At 43.2% G+C, this 22,303-nt stretch overlaps 1 protein-coding gene across 2 annotated transcripts in view; it reads left to right on the top strand.

Annotated features, from left to right (window-relative positions):
• The window catches only part of SNX25 (sorting nexin 25), a 112,749-nt gene that overhangs the window by 9,140 nt on the left and 81,306 nt on the right, over nucleotides 1-22,303 (top strand). The window contains exon 1 of one of the 2 annotated variants that reach the window (XM_080661550.1): nucleotides 4,653-5,159. The exons of the other annotated variant lie outside the window; for it this stretch is intronic. Within the exon in view, the coding sequence (XP_080517676.1) occupies nucleotides 4,791-5,159 (369 nt within the window). The 5' untranslated portion in view covers nucleotides 4,653-4,790. Of the gene's footprint in view, nucleotides 1-4,652; nucleotides 5,160-22,303 lie in introns of those variants that run through there. 2 annotated transcript variants of the gene reach the window in all.

Here is a 22,303-nt window from a genome sequence, read left to right on the forward strand (position 1 = left end):
CACAGAACACCATAAAAATATAATAATAATGAAAAAGTTTGAAATATTGCAGGAATTACCAAGATGTCACACATAGTGAGAAAATGCTGTTGCAAAATGGCACTGATAGACTTGCTTGACACTGGATTGCCACAAATCTTCAATTTGTAAAAAAATGCAATATCTGTGAAGTACAGTAAAGCAAAGTGCAATAAAATGAGGTATGGCTGTACTAATATGGAGCCCCACTCAGCATGATGATATAGAGCAGTGGTCGGCAAACTGCGGCTCACGAGCCACATGCGGCTCTTTGGCCCCTTGAGTGTGGCTCTTCCACAAAATACCACGGCCTGGGTGAGTCTATTTTGAAGAAGTGGCATTAGAAGAAGTTTAAGTTTAAGAAATTTGGCTCTCAAAAGAAATATTCAATCGTTGTACTGTTGATATTTGGCTCTTTTGACTGAGTTTGCCGACCACTGATATAGAGGGTGTCCCAAAAAATGTATACACATTTAACAGCAGATAGCTCAATTAATGTTTCTTTTCCAATTTAACCCATTGGAGTTAATAATTATTCAAAGTGTGTATACATTTTTGGGGGACAACCTGTAAATGTGTTCTAAAATTTTGTTCAGAGATTCAACTTCCTCTTAGAAATGCTGCAGCACGTTTCCTTTAAGCTTTAGTCATCTATTATTTTATTATTTGTTTTTAAAGTACTTTATGATTTCTTTTCTTTTTGAAGTTTGTCACACATATTTTTGTAAACCACATTCTGCTTGAAAGTTACGAGAGAGAGAGAGAGAAAGAGAAAGATTAACTGATTTGTTAGGGCCTTACAGTGAATCAGTAGAAGAAAGTAGAATATCTAGGCTCATGTTAACATCTTTATTCAGTTTCCCCCAAAGTGGTTGAGGGCAAATACTGTGGTTTTCTCTCTAATCCTAATCACTTCCAAGGTGGCCAGAGGGTTAAGGAGAAATATACTCGTGAAGGGGAAGATGTATCACATTTTGACAGATATCAGGTATTGTTTACCTATTTACACTGCCTAATATTTTAAATGTCATTTCCCCCTTCCCCCACCACTTAATTTGTCCTCATAATGTCCCAATGAGTTAAGGCAGATGTCATTCCCATCTTAAGAGAATAATGAGGATAGCCCATGGAACATTCAATTATTGCCCATCAGAATGTGCTGTCCTTAAGGAATACAAATAAGGCATCCCTACTCAGTTTGCTTTTTAACCCTTAGACCTGGAAGGACTCAACACTGACTTCTTGGAAGGACACCAGGATTCTAATTGAATGCCTGACTTCTGGCCTCATCTCCCTCTATGCCAGTGGTTCTCAACCTTTCTAATGCCGCAACCCTTTAATACAGTTCCTCATGTTGTGGTGACCCCCAACCATAAAATTATTTTCGTTGCTACTTCATAACTGTAATTTTGCTACTATTATGAATCGTAATGTAAATATCTGTGTTTTCCGATGGTCTTAGGCAACCCTGCTAGCGGTTCTCAACCTGTGGGTCGCGACCCATAGGTTGAGAACCACTGCTATAGAGCCTAAGACCATCGGAAAACACAGATATTTACATTACGATTCATAACAGTAGCAAAATTACAGTCGTGACCCACAGGTTGAGAACCGCTGCTATAGAGCCTAAGACCATCGGAAAACACAGATATTTACATTACGATTCATTAACAGTAGCAAAATTACAGTTATGAAGTAGCAACAAAAATAATTTTATGACTGGGGGTCACCACAACATGAGGAACTGTATTAAAGCGTCACGGCATTAGAAAGGTTGAGAACCACTGCTCTATGCCTCCTGATCCTAGTCACTCCCCTGTACTCCTTATCTTACCTGACTTGTGTTCCTCCAACCTTGCACAGGGTAGAGGCCCAATACTATTTGTTAGGAAATGTTTGAAGTATCAATGCTGACTTAGCAGCAGAATGGCATATGCTTTAAGGAAGTTTTCTGACCATGAGTGTACATTTCTCCAGATCTGTGTTATTTTGGGGAGCAATATACTGGTGTGTTGGAAAGATCGTGGTCTTAAGAGTTCCAGACCAGGACCCTTAATAAAAGTCAGACCAGTTTCTCCTTTACTGATTCAAGTTATAACCACTTAGTACTTATCAGGAGCCTGGTTAAGATGCCAGCAACCCTCACAAAGCAACAAAACTAAATACTTTTAAAGTATAAAACACAGGTCTTAAGCTCATGGATTCAACCCTGTTTTTTCTCCTTTGTAATATGGGATGAGTAAATGACAGTTTTTAGAAGTGCCATGACATAGTGGGTAAATGCATAGCTCTAAAACCGACCATGATATTTATTAGCTCTGCAATGCTGAGCAAGTTATTTTACCTCCTTTGCCTCAGTTCCCTCATGTGTAGATGGCGATAACATTATCAGGGTTGTTGTGAAGATAGATGAAGCATGTCTAGCGCTTAGAATAGTATCGGGCACACAGTGAGTACTCAATTAGTTACCATTATTGTCAGCTATGGATTTAAATTGGAGAATGTATATAAAGCCCTTAGCACACAGTCCTTGGCATGTAAATGATCAAAAATGTAGATAGGATTGTTGGTAATAACAAGCTACCCGTGCTTTCCTTGAAATAATTTGGATTAGTGGGTACACTTTGAGGAGATCTAGTGGGATGAATGTTAATTGTTTTAGAGGAAAAAATAATCTTTCAAAATCAGTTACACTACTTTATTTAAAGGAGAACAGGAAGGCAGTAACTTCATTTAATGTCATCATCTAGGCATGGCAAAGTCACAGCTGGCATAAGGCAGTCAGTATCTTCTTTGACTTACAAGGTTTAAGAAGTGTCACATGAATATTAATATTTAAAACAAAGATTAAAAAATGACACATATAAACACATTTTTATATAGATACTAGAGGCCTGGTGCACGAATTTGTGCATAGGTGGGGTCTGGCTGGCCCACCCTGATGGGGTGGATCTGGCCGGCCAGAGGGAGGGGCCCCGGGCAGTTGGCAGGCTGGCCCCGCCCCCCTGGTTGAACTCCGGGTTGAGGGGACAATTTGCATATTACCCTTTTATTATATAGGATATAAAATAATTCATTTATATGCTGTTTTGTTAGAGCTAAATGTTTGTGATTATTTTTAGACCTCTATGAATCTATACCATTCCAGGGAAATTTATTATGAAGACATGAATTCATGGGTGGGCTGTGTATATCTATGGACACCAGTATTTCTTTTTTTAAAATAATAACCTCTTGGACAATACTTTGTTTTCAAGTATCCACTAAATATTTTAGTTTACACATCAATGTTGTATATTTTTCTCTGTTGATATGACACATGATTCCTTAGAGAAACACAGTATAGTCACAGTATTTAAAAATATTTTTAATGTTTATTTTCCTTAACTGTGCTTTCTGGGAATTAGGATATAACTCAATTTATTGGAAGACAATAGTGCCTTTAAAGTTGAAATTTTTCATGACTGATACAAGCAGAGAGTTCTGAGCTTGTGCTCGTGTTTCCCATAACCTTTAATTTCTCAGGCTTCCCTCATCTATTTTCCTCTCCTGCCCTCTTCTATTCTGGATTTGTTCTCTCTACCACCCCCCCCCCATTTTAATAATCATTCATCTTTTTAGAATTCCTTATTTATTCGTTAAAGATACACCTGCTGCTTTATGGGTCTTAGTATTCATTACTTGTGTTTCTCTAGAATATTGGTGTCTTCTCAGCAAGCCTGAGCAGTGTATTAACGCTGGGACCATGGGAGAAAATATGTACTCTAAAAATTATTTGGACCACTTTCACTTGCGTGGGCAGTAGCATTTATGTTGAGTCGTTGGCAACAAAAATGTAGGGACTTGGAGCCAAAGTGATGAGGGAAGCTGCTTCCCGCCTGGCACCAGGCCCACTTCTTTGGGCCTTTGCACAACTAGGAATTGCAGGCTTCATTTACTCCACGCTTGTCTGATTCCTTCCCTGAGGCGGCCCGATGGGAAGCGGGGGGGGGGGGGGGGGGGGGGGTTGTTAGGGGTAACTGTGTTAAAAGTGAGGATCAGGAATGGTTGCCTATTTAATCTAAGTAGCGGGTGAAAACAAGGCAGACATTTGGGGGGTTGTAAGCATGCGAGGAGGTTACTTGCCAGGGATGAACGGAGAGCGAGGATTAAGGGATCACCTGAGCTCCAGAATTACAAATGCCTCTGGCACCTGCAGCAAAAATTTCCATCCACAGACCATGTGTGTGTGTGGGGGGGTGGGGAGGTGGGGAAGGGGGGGAGGAGGGCGGGGACGGGAAGGCCCAGGACCTAGCGGTTTTCGAAGCTCTGGGTCGCGCCCCCTCCCCGGCGAGGCGGTGGCGGGTCAGACCCCTCCCCTTGCCCGGAAGGCGGGCACCTCGCGGCTGTCACTCAGCGGGCCCTCGGCTCTCCGCTCTCCGCCCTCCGCCTGACTCGCACTCCCGGGCCGCCCCCGCCCCCGCCCCCGCCCCGCCTCGGGCTTCGCCAGCTTAAGTCACAACACTGCCAGGCTACCTGGGCGCGCCCGGCGGGGCACTGCGGACCCGGCGCCGGTGGCGGCGCGGAGGGGGCCCCGGGAGGAGCTCGGCGGCGTCTGTGGGAGCCGTTCCCTCGGAGGGCTGCCGGCGAGGGTATGAGCGCCGACCGCCTCTGCCTCCGGAGCTGCGGCGGCGGCGAGGGCAGGAGCGGCCGCGCAGAGGCCACGGGCCGGGGCCGCGCCGGGGGACCGCGGGGCGGGAGATGAGCCTGTCCTCCGCGGCTCAGGCGGCAGCATGCACCCCGATGCCACCGACAGCAGCGGCGCCGGCCCCAGCCCCGCGGCGGCCGTGGGCGCTCCGGGCGAGCGGCGGCCGGAGCCCGGGGAGGACGCGGCGGCCCCGAGGGGCCCAGGCGGCGGGAGCTGGCGGGTGCCGGTGGCGGTGGCCGTGCTCGCCGCCGCGTCCCTCTCCTACCTGGGGCCCGGGGGGGCAGGAGGCGCGGGGCTGGGCGCCGTCCTGCTCCGGCTCAGCCTGTACCTGATCGGCGCCGCGGCCGCCTTCCTGCTGGGGACCCTGTTCTCCCTCGTCTGCCGGAGCCGGCGAGCCCCGCCGCCCGACTTCGCCGCCGCCTGGAGACGGCTGGCCGCCCGCCGCCGGCAGAGGGTAAGTACCGGCCTCTCCCGCCCCGCGCGCCCGGCCCTCCCGCTTCCGGTGCCCGCCGCCAGCTCCCGGAGCCGCGGGGGTCTCGGCGGGCCCGTCCGCTCCGCCCGGCGGTTGGAAGCGAGCAGTCCCTCGGTCTCCGGGGGCGGGCTCGGGCTCCGGGCCGCCGAGATGCACGGTGTCCTCGGCCAGAGCCGGTCCCGATGCCGCTCTGCAGCCGGTGAGTGGAGGTCGCCGAGCGGCGCTCCCGCACGCAGGCGCTGCCCCGGCGGTGGGCGTTCTCGTCGGCTCTGCTGACCGTTCTCCCAGGAGGGAACTTCGGGACCTTCTACCGGACAGACTCCCCCAGCCCCGCACACCCAAGCCCCTGTGCGCCTCCCACCACATCCTGTGCCCACCATGTTGACAAGTAACGCAGCCCGGCTAGTGTCTGGATTTAGAAAGGGGGTGCCAGACCCCTGCCGTGTGCCACGAGGAAAGGCTGTGGTCGGTGAGATAGGGAAGGTAGGAAAGAACATGTTTTACGTGAGCTTTTCTGGTCCTTCGTGCCAAACCCCTACTTTCTCTGCCTCGCAGCTTCCGGCTCGCACCCTTAAATGAAACGGATTCTGTCCTAGCCTGACACTCACAGCCCCTCTGAATGAATGGCACTGCCCTGAACAAGTTGTCCGAGCCCTTGGGGGTAGTGGGCCAACTCCATGAGAATGTTGGTTAGAAGGACCATTACCCCCTGGGTTTGGTGTTTGCTTGTGATTTGACCTGCTCACTCCTTTGTGAAAGGAGATAATGAAGGGTGGTAGGTAAGACCATCAGGCATGCTCACTCTGTAAGTTGATAAACAATTCCGTATACTAAGGAAGAGGAACTTCTGTAGTATAAAAAATTAGTAATATCAATTTTTCTTAAAAACCTTCATTTAGCTGCCCATTCCCCGCCCACCCCCCCCCAAGTCTAATTTAGCAAGAGTTGGTGAGCAGGTGTATTTTTCCTCTTTCTTTTCTCTCTACACTGATAAGAAAAAAAAATAATAAGGACCCCAAGATTTTACTAGTTGGTTTGTTGATCACTGATAAATGACATTGCAATTCTTAAGTATTGTAAGAAGTTACTATTCAGTATGTATTTACTGAGCATTTTGTACAAGCCAGGTATTATTCTGGAGGCTGGGGTTGAGTCAACAAGACATAGGAAAGCCCAGCTCTCTAGAGGTTATATTCTTACGGGGGACTAGACAATAAACAAACACATGAGACACTTTTGGATAGTGATAAATGCTATGGAAAAGGGGTAAGAACTAAGTGGTTCAGTGCTCAGTAAGCCGGCACAGAAAGTTTAGAAGGTGGGGTCAGGGTCAAAGTCTTAATACTGCAGTTGACCTCTGAGGACCTGGAAGCCTGTCACCTGAACATTCCCCCAAGCCTCCCAGCGCACGTACAGTTCCGGGTAGATAAAACTTTGGAAAATCCAGGAAGAGGGTTTAGGAGACAAATTAGAGATAATAGTACTTTAAAGGTGACATTAAATGAAGCAGCACATATAAACTCTCATGTATACTACCCGGAAATTTCAGGTAATAGAAGAGGTGGAGTATAAACTAAGGAAAACAGATCAGCCTTTTAGGACTTGGATTTTTATAATAGCCTTAAGTAAGAAAACAAGTATATTAGGAAATTCACTTTATAAGTTATATGCTGCTTAGAATTGAAATGCATATTATTCACATACAATTTTTTTTAATTGTACTGGTGCCTTTAGATGTGCTGTATTTCTAGTAATACGTGTTTGTGGTTTATAAAACGTTCTCTCCTTTGTGAATGGGAGCAGAAGCATGTGGTGTAGTAGAAAGTATCTGCAGTTCTGTGGGGGTGGGAGCTGGGCCACACAGGACCAAACGGTGCCTCTTAAGATACAGCGACTACGTTACTACGGGAAATTTGATTCAGCATGAAGAAAAGAATCCTCATGCATTCTTATACATTTAGATTAATTGAGTGTCAGCTAGACATGTCAGACACTGGGGTCTATCCTTCAATCTGTCCGTCCCTCTTTCCTTCCTCCTTTCTTCCTCGTTTTTTTCTTACTGACTTCCTTCTATAGAGAAAAAATGCAGACCTGGTTAAAAGTAGGCAGCTAGAGAGGCCTAAACTAAAAGGGAAAAGGTTTTCATGTCTAGGGGTGTTCAAATGCTTCTCCATGCTGTACGGTGTCGTTATTGGCTGTAACTCCATGTGGTTAGGACCATGGTTAACACCTTTTGTTATCCCTTGCACCCAGTAGGAACTCAAGAAGTATTTGCTGATGATAATGAGGAAAATTAGGTCTGTTTGTGGTCACTAACATAGGGTTTCCCCCGTCTAGTTAATCTAGTATCTATTGGACATCTCTGATGTGTGAGGATTTCGATTTTACTTGGGTGGGAATAATTTTTTTAAAAATATATTTTGATTTTTCAATTACAGTTTACACACAATATTGTATGTTTCAGGTGTATAACCCAGTGATTGGACATTATGTAATTTACTAGACTACCCTGATAAATCTAGTACCCACCTGACACCATACATACTTATTATAATATTATTGACCGTATTCTCCATGCTGTACTTTATATCTTTATGACTATTCTGTAATTACCAATTTGTACTTCTTAATCCCTTACGTTTTTCACCCATCCTCTGAACACCCATCCCATTTTTCATCCAGTCCCCTTACCTTCCCCCGCTCTGTCAACCACAAGTTCTCTCTCTCTCTACCTATGTCTGTTTCAGTTTTGTTTATTTTGTTCTGAGATTCTCCACATATCAGTGAAATCATAGGGTATTTGTCTTTCTCTGACTGACTTATTTAACTGAGCATAATACACTCCACTCTAGGTCCATCCATGCTGTCGCAAATGGTGAGATTCATTATTTTTTTATGCCTGAGAAATATTCTATTGTATATATATGTACCACAGCTTTTTTTATCCACTCATCTCCTGATGGGCACTTGGGTTGCTTCCATAGCTTGGCTATTGTAAATAATGCTGCAGTGAACATAAGGGTGCATGTATTCTTTCAAATTAGTGTTTTGGGTTTCTTCATATATATTCCCAGATGTGGACTCTCTGGGTCATAAGGCAGATCCATTGTTAATTTTTCTATAGCGGCTGCACCCATCTGCAGGGTGGGCATCACTATTGATTAAAGTAGTAAAAATAATTTTCATCTCAGGTATTTTCAGGAACTGAGGAAACTTTGGTGTAAGGTCAGGAAGGTCGATGCTCAAATCTTGACAGTTGCTATCTCGGCCTCACTTCAGCTGCACTTGGAGTTGGTTCTAGGCCAGCAGACGGGAGCTGTGATGCTTTGGGCTGGCCTTCTCACGTGGCAGTTGTTAGTCCAGCTTTGCTCGAGCAGGCTGCCATAGCCTAGGGTTGCAGTTTGGCGTTATGCCAGGCCAGTTAACTCAACCTGGACCAAGAGCCTCAGATTCACTGGCCACAGTTACTTCACTCTAGGCAATAGCAAGAGAAATAGGGCAAAAGTGAGTAATGAAAACGTATTTTCATTATTGGACCAGCATTACAAAGTGTATCTTCGTATAGTGGAAAAAAGTCACATGCTAGTGACATATGGAAAACTGAAATCTACTGCCATGTAAAGAAGATAGTAATGAAAGACTTTTCAAAGATTAGGCAGGGAAGTTCAAGAAGTTAATCTAATCTAATTAATGTGCACTTACTGAATATCTGCTGTATATTTGCGAATCTTAGATTATTTTTTGCTTAGTTAATTGCTGAGTGCTGTGTCGAGGACATAGTAGGTAGGCTCTTAGTAGACAGATTCTGCCGGGATGAATGGATTATTGTTTGAGATGAGAACAAATTTAAGTATCCCATTGACATTTTTAGATTTGAGATTTCAACATCAGTTTCTAGAGAATGGCCCCAGCCTTGCCTAGGTATCACTAAGAGCTTGGATAATTGCTTTCTGTAATGCCTGGCTATGTCCCTGTGCCAGCCCTCTCGGGCTGAGATTGGGCTGAAACAGAAGACTGGATGGGAGGGCAATGTTTGTAGAAACAGTAAAAACATTCACACAGAAATCCATGGCTCCAGTTGGTTTGGGTAGGACTTGTAGAATTCCTAAATGAGTTCTTTCACTAATACAAAAGTTCTTTGAGTAAAACAAAGTGAATTTAGTTACTTGAGGGCAAAAGGAAAAGAAGTAGGAATTAGGTAAACAATACACAGCCTCTTTGTAACTTCCTTTTATTATGCTAATGTGATAAACTAATCCTCAACCCTTTGATAATGGATAATGGCATGATACACTTATTGCCCTCAGAATATATGTTTGCATTTTAACTAGGGGAGTTAAGTCAGGGTGGCTAGTGGGAAAAATTTTTTTTGAGGAAGATGGCATTTTTGAGAACCCTGGGAAAGATAGGATCTTATCTAACTCTTGCTGTGGTGTAGGGTTTGTTTTACTTTAAATTGATACTAGTTATAATTTTTATTTTATATATTTATTTATTTATTTTAATATATTTCTTTATTGATTTCAGAGAGAAGGAGAGAGAGAGAGAGAGAGAGAGAGAAACATCAGTGATGAGAAAGAATCATTGATCGGCTGCCTCCTGCACACCCCATACTGGGGATTGAGCCCGAAACCCAGGCATGTGCCCTTGGCCAGAATCGAACCTGGGACCCTTCAGTCGGCAGGCTGACGCTCTATCCACTGAGCCAAGCCGGCTAGGGCTAGTTATAATTTTTAAATGTAATTTTTTACATAGGTCATATAATCACATGGTTTAAAAACATTGAAGCATATAGAAGTGTGTACAGTGAAAAAAATCTTCCATATAGCCAGTATTAATAGGTGCTGTTTACTCTTCAAGACATACGTTATCTATATAATAAAAGGGTGATATGCTAATGATCTGATGTCCTTCCGGACAAAGCCACGGTGGCGGGGGCTGAGGCAGAGGTGGTTAGGGGCAATCAGGCCAGCAGGGGAGAGTGGTTAGAGGCGATCATGCCGGCAGGGGAGAGTGGTAAGGGGCGATCAGGCCGGCAGGCAGAGGTGGTTAGGGGCGATCAGGCAGGCAGGCAGAGGCAGTTAGGGGCGATCAGGCAGGCAGGCAGAGGCAGTTAGGGGCGATCAGGCAGGCAGGCAGAGGCAGTTAGGGGCGATCAGGCAGGCAGGCAGAGGCAGTTAGGGGCGATCAGGCAGGCAGGCAGAGGCAGTTAGGGGCGATCAGGCAGGCAGGCAGAGGCAGTTAGGGGCGATCAGGCAGGCAGGCAGAGGAGTTAAGGGTGATCAGGCAGGCAGGCAGAGGCAGTTAGGGGCGATCAGGCACGCAGGTAGAAGGCGGTTGCGGGTGATCAGGCAGGCAGGCAGAGGTGGTTAGGGGCGATCAGGCAGGCAGGCAGGCAGAGGTGGTTAGGGGCAATCAGGCAGGCAGGCAGGCAGAGTGGTTAGGGGCGATCAGGCAGGCAGGCAGGTGAGCAGTTAGGAGCCAGCGGTCCCGGATTGTGAGAGGGATGTCCGACTGCCAGTTTAAGGCCTGAGGGGTCCCTGATTGAAGAGGGTACAGGCCGGGCTGAGGGACCCATCCCACTCTGCAAGAATTTCGTGCACCGGGCCTCTAGTCTATAATAATAAAAGCGTAATATGCTAATTAGACCAGACGTCCTTCCAGATGAAGCCGGGGCTGTGAGGGATGCCCGGGTCCTGGGTGCCAGAGGGAAGCCGGTGCTGGCAGCCAGGGGAAGGAAGGCCTAACTCTTGCATGAATTTCATGCATCTGGCGTTTAGTGCTTATATAAGCAAATGCAAACATGTATTCAAAAAAAGTTCTGGATGTCTATAATCTCTTGACATATAAACAGTGATTGTACACAAAAGGATAATTGTTTCCTGTATCTTTGTTATGAAGAAACTAGTTCTTAAGGTTAGTAAACATAAAATGAAATTATATATGAATAGTGATACATACAGTGATTACACATAAAGGAAGATATATGATTAAACCTAGAACATAAAAAAAGCTAATCAAAACCAGCATATGTATCCTAAGAAAAGGAGAAAGTGTGTATCTGAATGAGCAAAACTGTCTGAAGGTAGCAATATATACTTTCATAATTTGTACAAAAATAAAACAAAATAAGCCATGCAAACTGTTTCAGAGATGCAGTACACATACCCTTTGGGATCTGAGTTGCTAGTGAGTGTATGAGATGACTTGCAGGGGCTCGGATTGGAAGGGTAGTCTTGGCCAGGTCTGGAAGTCCTCAGCTGAGGGATTAGAATTGGAGTTAGTCTGTAGGTACGGCAGCTATTGACATTTTCTGAGCACCAGAGTGATAGCATCAGAGCTGGGCTTTTGAAATGTTAAACAGAAACGCAATTGGGATGGACTTGGAAGAGAAATACAGTGCAGTTGTAATATAGAAAGTGAGAGTTAATGAAGCTGTGTAGATGGAACAGAAGACAGTAAATCCAAGAGTGAGAGAGAGTTTTCCTTGATATTAATTATCACTATCCATGAACAGTTATCATTAGAGATAGGCTTAAGAATCTTTGAAGGGTGGCTTAACATTATCTTTAAACAATAAATTCAGCCCCAAATGGAAGGGTCCTACTGTTTATTCACAAATGTGAAGATGGAAGTCTCGACACGGGAGCGTTCTGTCTGGAGCCTTTATTTCTAGCACTTTTGAGTCTTAGGCTGCTTTTGTTTTGGGTGCATGCTGTGATGCCACCGCAGTAATTGAATGTTGCCTTCTTAAAAATAACTTCTGTTTCATTTCCCAACCTTATCATTTGTGGGGGTAGGTGCCCTAGATTCCTTAAAATGTGTGAGTCCCTGTAGGCAGAATGTCGCACACCATTGTACTGAATGGGTGACTCAGCAGGTTTGGTGCTGAGGGCTCAGGTTTTAGAACATGAAATGTCTGTGGAAGGCTGTCAGTATTAAAATGATGGCACGCAAAGTTGCTGGGTTTTTGTTTGTCCTTTTAAATTGCAGCTTTGCTTTTTAAAGAAAAACATATTGCAAACTTGGAACTTCATGTTTTTACCCGTCACTGTTAGGTCACTTTCCAACTAGGGTTAGTTGGTTGGGTGATGATGAGGGATAGCCCTTGGGGGCGGGAAGAGGGGTGTCTCCTCCTGGATACTCTGAGGGCCAGTGCCTGGGTCCAGTTACTCATTTCCACATCTTGCTATTCCTGGGGTGTGTGCGTATATAGATTCTCCAAACACGGTGGAGCTTTCCAGAAAGCCTAGATTTGACTCTATTTTGGTGGGCCTGTCAGCTCCGGTGCTGCTTTGGGAGGATGTAGTTAGGAGTGTGAGGTGTGTCCACCCTGTCCCTGCAGCTGGCCAGTGCTTGTCAGTTCCTCTAGGCACTGGTCTGTCTTCCTACATTTGTCAGCTATCCTGGGGTTTCCATGTGTGAATAGCCACAAGCTGGATGTAAAGAGCAATGAACAGGGTGACTCCAAGTAAAATGCCTCTGAGGTCAAGGGAAAATGGGATGAATTGCACATTTTTAGGATAAGACACATGAAAGTGTTTAGATCACTAGAATCTACACTAATAAAAGAGTAACATGTTAATTGACCGTACCTTCATGACGCCCGCCAGCCATTCAGGAGTGAGTATGCAAATTAACCCAACAAAGATGGTGGGTTAATTTGCATATGCAGGCGCCAAGCGACCGGGGGGCGGGGTGGGACGCAGACATTCAGCACCAACCCAGCCGCTCTGGACCTCTGGGCAGCGTGGGAAGGCAGAAAGGCGGCTCTGGGCCCGAGCGAAAAGTCGGCTCTGGCCAGAGCAAAGGCGGTGCCGGCAGCCAGGGGAAGGAAGGCCCATTCTTGCACGAATCTTCATGCATCAGGCCTCTAGTCTACTTATTAAGCTTTTAAATTTAGTGTAGAATACACCTCTTGGAAAATTAGATAAATTTTCACAAGTACTCATTTGTAAATTCAAACATTGATTTCTTTTTTTAAAAAAATTACTGATTTTAGCGAGAGAAAGAGAAAGGAAGAAAGAGAGATAAAGAAACATTTTGTTGGTCCACTTATATATGCATTCATTGGTTGCTTCTTGTATGTGCCCTGACTGGAGATTGAACCCCCAACCTTGGTAAATTGTCACGACCCTTTAACCAAATGGGCTTCAAACCTGAAAATCTGTAGTTCTCTCCCACCTGTACGAGTGAGTTTGCATTAATCATAGTAACTAAAATTTTATAGGTGTTTGCTCATCTGCTCATGCAGGACCTCATTGACGGTTTTCCTAACTCCACCCACCCACCCACCCACCTCCATTTCTGTGAGTCCACAAGCAGTGTCTCATGTGTTTGTGAATAAGCTCACTTAAGTTCTTACATTTCTGGTGCCTGCAAACCCTTTATAGAGTCTTCTCTGCTGAAACCAGAGCCAGTGTGTGCAAAAGTCCCTTTCTTGTTGGGCTCCTGTTGTCTCAGGCCCCTGAAGCTGGGTATCCAGGAAGGCTTAGTCCTTCTGCTTTTTTCCTGAGCCAAAGTCACGGCCTGTGCTTTATAGAAGCTGCGAGTGTAGTCCTGTTTCTCTTATTTGGCAAGAGCATGCTTTATGGTATACTAGTATTTTTACCTTGTTATGGAAGCTACAGGGCTTATGCCTTTGTTTGCAACTCTGGTAAGACAGCCCCTTACCCCTGTGTTTGTGGTTCCTCTCTCCAACTGCCTTGGAGCAGTCCCTGAGAGCCTAGGGCTTTCTCTCCTTGTTCCAAAGGTTGAGTCTCTTCTTCCTGAGAAAGTCAGCTCTTGCAGATAGCACCTGGGGCTGCGTGCAGGCTCTGCCACTTAAGACATGAAATTAACATCTCAAATGATCTAGAAATGTCAATGTATTATTCCTGAGGCAGATAATTTATTTTCTTTTTTTCCCCAATTTTTCCCCATTTCACTAAACCTTTCTGCAGTTTTGACCCCTAGATAAGCTCAAGAAGTTGATTTTGTTTTCTAGATTTGATTTTAGGTTATTCTTGAAATCTCTCTCTCTCTCTCTCTCTCTCTCTCTCTCTCTCTCTCTGTCACTCTTGGCAGTCTCATCTTTGAGCCTCCTATAATAACCATCTCTACACTGAGGATTAGAGTTTATTCCTCAGGCGCAGATCTCATTTATTTAACTGCTTAACTTGACATTTCCACTTGGCACTCACAGTGGTGCCTGAAATTCAAAAAGTCCAAGTGTCCCCATCGCTCTCCCATTGTTTCCTATGTCAGTGACTAGCACCTCTGAAAGTCAAGTTCCACCGCCAGAAGCCTGAGTCCTTCTTGACATCTCACTCCCCACATGCATTCCATCCTCAAGTCCCGTCTTTTCACGTCTTGCATCTTGCATTCATCCACTTTTTTAAATACTCAACAGAGGATATGTTGATTTAAATTGATTGAGAGAGAGAAAGAAATCCATGTGAGACAGAAACATCTATCAGTTGCCTCCTGTATGCAGCGCTATACTGGGGATCGAACCTGCAGCCTAAGTATGTGCCCTGACTGGGAATCCAACCCGCAACGTTTTGGTGTATGGGATGACACTCCAGCCAACTGAGCCACCCAGCCAGGGCTCATCTTCTCCTTTCTAGCTCTTGTGCTTGGTCCCAAGTACCATCATGTCCCACCTGGAAGACTGCAATAGCCTCTCAGCTGGTCTTGCTGCCTCCTTATTGGCTCCTCTTTCAGTTCATTTTTACAAAACGGCAAACCCAATCAAATCCCTCTTCAGCAACATGTTTTATTAAAAACCATTAGTACCTTCCTGTTCTTCCTAGCTCTCCAGCCTAATCTCCTGTCCTACTACCTTCATTCCTCACACTTCATCCTCGGTCCTCAAAGCACCAAGCTCCCTCTGTCGATGACTTCTTTGCCTATTGCTTCCTCTGCCTGGGGAAACCGCTGCCCCCTTACTTAGAGAATTTCTCTCACTCAGACTTCGGGCACCACTTTGCAGAGAAGCTTTCCCTATCTCCCAACTGAATATATTCTCATGGCACCATATACCTTTCCTCATTGTACTGACCACAGTCGTAACTTTATACTCACTTGGACGAGTCTCTTTCTTTTTCGTTAACCTTTGAGCTCCATGAAGGCAGAAACTCCCTTTGGTATCTTTAACACTTAGCATGATTTAGTGGGTAAGCAATAAATATTTCCTGAGGGATTTCATAGGGCATACACATTAAGAGAATGGTTTTGGAGTCACTTGTCTGAATTTGAATTTTGGCTCTGACCTAATAACTCAGTGACTGTGGGTAACTTGCTGAAGATTTCTAGGTCTCAGTCTCTTTATCAGAAAAATAGAGATCTAAATATCTTCAGGGGTTGTTTGGAGCAATGTCATAGTATTTAAAAATACAAATGCTTAGTATTTATAGAAGTGCTTGGAATATAGAAAGTGTTAAATGGTAGATTTTACAATATTACTTTTAAAAGAGCTTTTTATTATAAAATAAAAAAAATACAGACTGAGAAAATCACAGAAAATAAATATATAATTGGATGAATGATTATGAAGAGAATACCCTCATAACTTCCCAAACCCCAGTGTCAGCCCCTCCTGTTCTACCTAAGTCACTCACCTTGACTTTATAGTAATCATTTCCATGCATGTTATTATAATTTTGTCACTCACATGTGCACCTGTGGACATTATAGTTTATTCTCGTTGCCCATTAAAAAAATGTTTCTCCTCTGTTCTTTTTTTTTCTTTACAATTTATCTGTTGAAGAACCTGGAGCGTTTGTCCCATAGCATGACCTATAGTCTGGAGTTTGCTGCGTGCCCTTGAATAATACAGTTCAGCATGATCCTCTCTCCTTTGTATGTTCTTCAGATTGGCAGCGGGATCCAGAGACTTGATCAAACTTGTGTTTGATCCCTTTGGCAGGACTAGGCAGGTGGTGATGTGACCTTTCATTGGGAAGCACATACTATCTGATTGTCTTTGTTATATGAGTAGCTGTTGATGCTCAATACCTAAATCTATTATTTGTTGGGGTGACAAAATGATGTTATAACTGTCATTTATTTTTCACTTATTTTGTATATACTTGTTTAAAAGAGACACATTTACCTCATATAATATTTGGTTACACAGTGGTACAGTTCATATAAAAGCAGAATAAATGCTAGATTCTTTCTCATTATCAGTGTCCAAGATAATGAGTTGGTTTCCCATCGTCCTCTGAAAGTGATCAATTAGTTGTATGTTTTAAAAAAAAACATTATGAGCGCATGGATTTGAACATATTTGCTGGGTTTCAGTCAGCTGTAATTATTATTTTTTGGAGCTTATATAAGTCTATCTTTGGCCAGTGGGAGCCCTTTCAAGTTGGCTCCTTAGTCCTTTTGATATGACCCTTCTAGTCTTTGAGAATTTTCTTGTATCTGGTATAATAGATATTTCAGGTTCATTTTGCGTATTCATAATTCTGCTCACACCTGGAATTAGCAATTTCTCTAAAAAGAGCCCTGATTGCTTTTCATGGGAAATGGTGTTTCAAGAACTTATTCTGCCTTAGCTCTGAGCAGCATAGCCGCACCCAGACCCAGCTGTTCCATGAGCGAGGTGTTTTGTAGATGAATGATTGTCCTGGTTTGCTTAGAGTTGTCTTGGTTTTAGCACTGGAAGTCCTGTGCCCCAAAGAAGAAAAAGAACTCGTTCTAGTTGTTAGGGAGGCTCATTGTTCTGGGTTTGGTCATTGTTTCTTGGTCTTCTCTATGAAGACATATGGGGGGAAAAATCAGTCTTTTACAGATAACAATCACCCAGTAGTTACATTTTTATACTATGTTCTTTACTTTTATTTTTTTAAATTGATTTCAGAGAGGAAGGAGAGGGAGAGAGAGATAGAAACATCAATGATGAGAGCGAGTCATTGATCGGCTGCCTCCAGGATTGAGCCTGCAACCCAGGCATGCACCCCAATCAGGAATTGAACTGTGATCTCTTGGTTCATAGGTCGACACTCAACCACTGAGCCACACCAGAGGGCTATACTATGCCTTCTTAAAGGCAAGTAACACTTATTTTTATTTTTATTTTTTTTAATATATTTTATTGGTTTTTCACAGAGAGGAATGGAGAGGGATAGAGAGTTAGAAACATCGATGAGAGAGAAACATCAATCAGCTGCCTCCTGCACACCTCCCACTGGGGATTTGCCCGCAACCAAGGTACATGCCCTTGACCGGAATCGAACCCGGGACCCTTCAGTCTGCAGGCTGACGCTCTATCCACTGAGCCAAACCGGTTTCGGCATAACACTTATTTTTAATAGTGCTTTGTAATCAGCTTCTGCATTTGCTTGTCAAAGCCTATTTTGGCATTGTTAATGGGTTCAGAGAAATGACGGTGGTGGTCTCAGTTTGATTCATTTTATTCTAATCTATATGCCTGTGAACACAGTGGATAAATATGTATGCTAGAAAAGTCATACTGTACTAGAAAAGTCATAAAGTGAAGCCTTGCCTGGCCAGCATGGCTCAGTGATTGAGCGTGGACTTACGAACCAGGAGGTCACGGTTCGATTTCCGGTCAGGGCACATGCCCGGGTTGTGGGCTTGACCCCCACAGTGTGGGGCTTGGATAGGTAGAGTGTGATTGCTTCTCTTGCCTATTTGCCCAAGGTGGGTCATTCAGGGCATTTGCTTGTAACTGTACTCTGGGGCAGTTTTACCCATTAAATGTAATGGAAATTAGTATCAGGAAATAGAATGGTGGTTTTTCTTTAAAGGAGCATGTTTAGCCAACTTGAATTTCCAATAATTGTTTTATTCAGTGCCTGTACACAGTGTAGAGTGTAGACCATTCCAGGAATACAATAATTTTTTATTCAAGCACAATATTTAAAACGATCTCTCATTAATTTAACTGACTTCTCTTGTCTTTTAAAGTGATTAATGATTTGGTAGTATCATTGTGGAATAGAAATGCTATACAGAAAGAGTTCATACTACCTCCTTTCTTTATGAGAATACAAATGAAGCATTATATTTAGCATTTTAGTTAACTAAGCAAAGTCGAAGTTAGGAAGGATTCTTGTGATTCTGCTCTCAGTTTATATAAAATGATTGTGATAGCCCAGCCCAGGCGGCTCAGTTGGTTAAGCGTTGTTCTGTACACAAAAGGTTGGGGGTTCATTTCTCAGTCGGCACATAGGTTTCAGGTTCCGTCCTGGTCAGGGCACATATAGGAGGCAACCAATTGATGTTTCTCATGACAGCCATTTGAGTGTTTCTAAGTGTGGTCTAAGGGTCCATAAATCGTTTAGCAGTTTTTATAATTTTAAAAATACGGTACTTAACGTCCTGGCTGGGTAGCTCACTTGCTAGAGTGTTGTCCCCATATGCCATGGTTTGGGGTTCCATCCCTGGTCAGGGCACATACTAGAATCCAGCAGTGAATGCATAAATATGTGGACCAACAAACTGATGTTTCTTTCTCTCTTCCCCCCTTCCTCTTTCTCTCTAAAAAATAAATCAATTAAAAAAAAATACTGTACTTATTCCAAAGACACACCTTGATCTTTCTGAATTAAGACTCTCGGGGGATAGGATCTGGAAATGTGCATTTGAAGAAATTCCCTAAGTGATTCTTGAAAAGTGAGCAGTGTGTTTTCAAGCCATGACTAGGGGCTTCCTGATGTCAACAAGGGCCCTTTTAGGATTCCCTATGTTTATATACCTACGTGCTCAAGCAGGCATTCCTCTGCTCTCTCTACCTAGAGGTCGATGTCCGCTGCACACGGCCTATCTTTAATGTCATGTTTCTTTAGGGAGGAGGCTTTAGTCTTTGAATTTCAACACATTTATGTTAGGTAGAAATTGAAGAAACACTTTATCTAATCTAGTCCGGGGAAGATAACTTACTCACTGGTTAGAAGGGATATAAAAGTCAGCCTCTTTGAGTTGATTCAATGGAAATGTTCTTTCAGTTTTATGCAACTAGTATTTTTTAAAAAATATATTTTATTGATATTTCACAGAGAGGAAGGGAGAGGGATAGAGAGTTAGAAACATTGATGAGAGAGAAACATCGATCAGCTGCTTCCTGCACACCTCCTACTGGGGATGTGCCCGCAACCAAGGTACATGCCCTTGACCGGAATCGAACCTGGGACCTTTCAGTCCGCAGGCCGACGCTCTATCCACTGAGCCAAACCAGTTAGGGCTATGCAACTAGTATTTTAATGGCAATAATTCATCTCATACATCTCAATATCTTGTACATGTATGTTATTTGGGCCACTTTGTCTGGACCTCAATTTTTTTCTTCAGGGGAATTGTGGAAATAGAGATACCACTGATTCAAATTACCAGTGTAATATTTTTCTGACCAGGTACTAAATATTTTATCACCAGTTTTTATTTAAAAGCTAGTCAACAAATTAATTAGGAATGGTATTCTGATATTCCAGGACAGTAATGGAGTATTAAAAAATAGTAATTGTTCTCATTACTAAAGATCTCTGTGAAAAAGCCATTCTATGTGACTCATCTAGTTGTTGAGTTACATGAAGGCTTTGAAGCAGGGGCAGCCAGACTGGTTCCTCCATCATTTATATTCAGTGGTTTCAGGGAGAACTCATGAAATGAGAATATTTTTGTAATATACTTCAATATTTTGAACTTCAAAACTCTTCTGAAATAATCTCATGGATTGACTGTATATTTGAGTAACTTTTCTTTCATGACATGGGGAGAGCAAACATGTAAAGATAGCAGAAGAGGAAGGATATTAGAATTCCTAAGTACAGCTTCCCACAGTGCTATGGCTCATCAATTACTCAAATATGAGCTTCCATCAAGAATAGATTAAGCCTTTTAAGCATAGAGAGTGTATTTTATTCACTATTGTCTCTCTAGTACTCAAGTAAGTGGCAGACCCACAGAGTTCTGTCAATATTAGATGATTGTATGAATTGATGGAAATATGATTCATATTATGGGAATTTATGCTTTCCCTTATGAACTCAAAATTACAATGAAGGTGATAAATGGTTAGAGAATTTTTATTACACAAACCTTTCAGAGATACAAAAAGCTAATGCCAGTTTTCAATTGCCTTTCCTAAGCCAATTTGCTTTTCTTCATTCTTCTCTTCTGGCCCTAGTATCTGTTCTATACTTGCCAATTTAGGCAAACTGCTGTCTGCATGTGTACTTTCAAGTGTATGTTATAATTTCCGTTTCCAAATCTGTGTCTGATTTAAATACTAGTATATTTAAATTTCTCTTATAATCAAGTGGAGTTTATTTTCTAAGGATCTTAACATTTGAGTCCTTGACATTAGAAATAAAACACATTTTTTCCCCATGAATCTAATTCTTTCAACTGAATGGAAAAGCAATCTTAAGTATATTAACCTACCCCAAAATCCACCTCATTGATCAGTTAATAGATATTTTGTCTTTACGTTAATACTCATTTTTCTTTTAGAAAGCAGATTAGTTACCAAGAAACATTACTAAAGGACTCTGCTTGAGACAGTAAAATGTGAAAGGTCATAGTACTAATCACATGTAATATAACTGTAATCATTCTTTGGGGAGGAAGTTAACATTGTAAAAAATTTACACTATGACTTTTGGAACCATAAGAACAGCCTATATTTGTAAACTGCTTTATAATACTTAAAGTATTTTTACATGCATTATTCTTCTGGAATTGCATACTAATATTTTAATATAAATAGGGTAGACATTGTTTAAATTGAAATGAATCTCAGAGAGGTGGACATGTTCATTATAACTCAGCAAGAAAATGACAAAGAATCAACTACAGCCTATTTTGGGGGTCTTAATTGAGTGCTTTTGCCACTATAATGTGATATCATATGCTTTTGACATAGTAATAACAGGAGGATTGTGCCCCAGCATAAAGCACATCTTTAAAAATTGTATTTTATTTTTTCCATCACCATTTATCCCCTCATAAAGCACGTCTGAATTTCATATTTGTTGAGTGAAAAGATGTAATTGATATTATACCCTTTCATAGGATCCAGTCTCAAGATCTATCCTGATTGATAAGCATCTTATCATATATAATAAAAGCCTAATATGCAAATTGACCAAATGGCAGAACAATCAGTGGAATGACTGGTGGAACTACTGGTCGCTATGACGTGCACTAATCACTAGGAGGCAGACACTCAATACAGGAGCTGCCCCCAGCCTGCAGGCCCCAGGCCAGCCAAGGTGGGTGCCAGCAGGGGCCCCCCAGTCATCCCGCCTGTTGCCCCACAGATTGGCCCTGATTGCCAGCCAGGCCGAAGGATACTACCCATGCACGAATTCCATGCATCGGGCCTCTAGTCTTACCTAATAATAGACAAACATGTAAATTGACTGTACTGCCGCTATGCCACCAGCCAATCAGGAGTGATATGCAAATTAACCCAACAAAGATGGAAGTTAATTTGCATACACAGGCACCAAGTGATGGGGGCGGGCAGGATGCAGGCGTTCTGCCCCACCCCTGTCTCTCAGGGCCTCTGGGCAGTGTGGAAAGGCGGGGCCTGAGTGGAAAGGGGCTGGGCCGGAGTGGAAAGGCCGTGCCGGCAGCCAGGGAAAGGAAAGCCCATTCTAGCACGAATCTTCGTGCTTCAGGCTTCTAGTAGAAATATAAACAGAACCTTGATTCCTATATTTGGTGCATGTAGGCAGAGTTGGCCTTTAGCCTGAACACAATTCTTTGATGAATGGTGTAATAAGCTACAGAAGCTACTGATAATCTAATTTAACATTCATCTCTTGCCAAGTTCATGTTAGGTAAACTCATGGTAGGGATTTATATTTCTGGAGGCCACATTGGCTTGACTTCACCACCTGAGTATTTCGCAGGGTAGAGAAGGCCCAGACCTGCCCCTACCTCTTGTGTCCATTCTCATTTCCTTATCTGGAAATGCCTGCCCTGCAGTGTTGGGCTTTCAAGGTTCATAGTTAAGGGTTGGTTGAAGAGGCTGAAAAGGAATCTTTTCCAAGTCACCTTTGCATAGTTTGTGCTTCATACTATGGTCCTAATTTTTTTAAAAAAGGTATGAAAATGAAAAAGTATCAATAATAATTTGTAATTATTAATGTGTTGCCAGGCATTATGTG

The sequence above is a fragment of the Plecotus auritus genome (genome assembly GCF_963455305.1).
Source record: "Plecotus auritus genome assembly, chromosome: 3".
NCBI classification, from domain to species: domain Eukaryota; kingdom Metazoa; phylum Chordata; class Mammalia; order Chiroptera; family Vespertilionidae; genus Plecotus; species Plecotus auritus.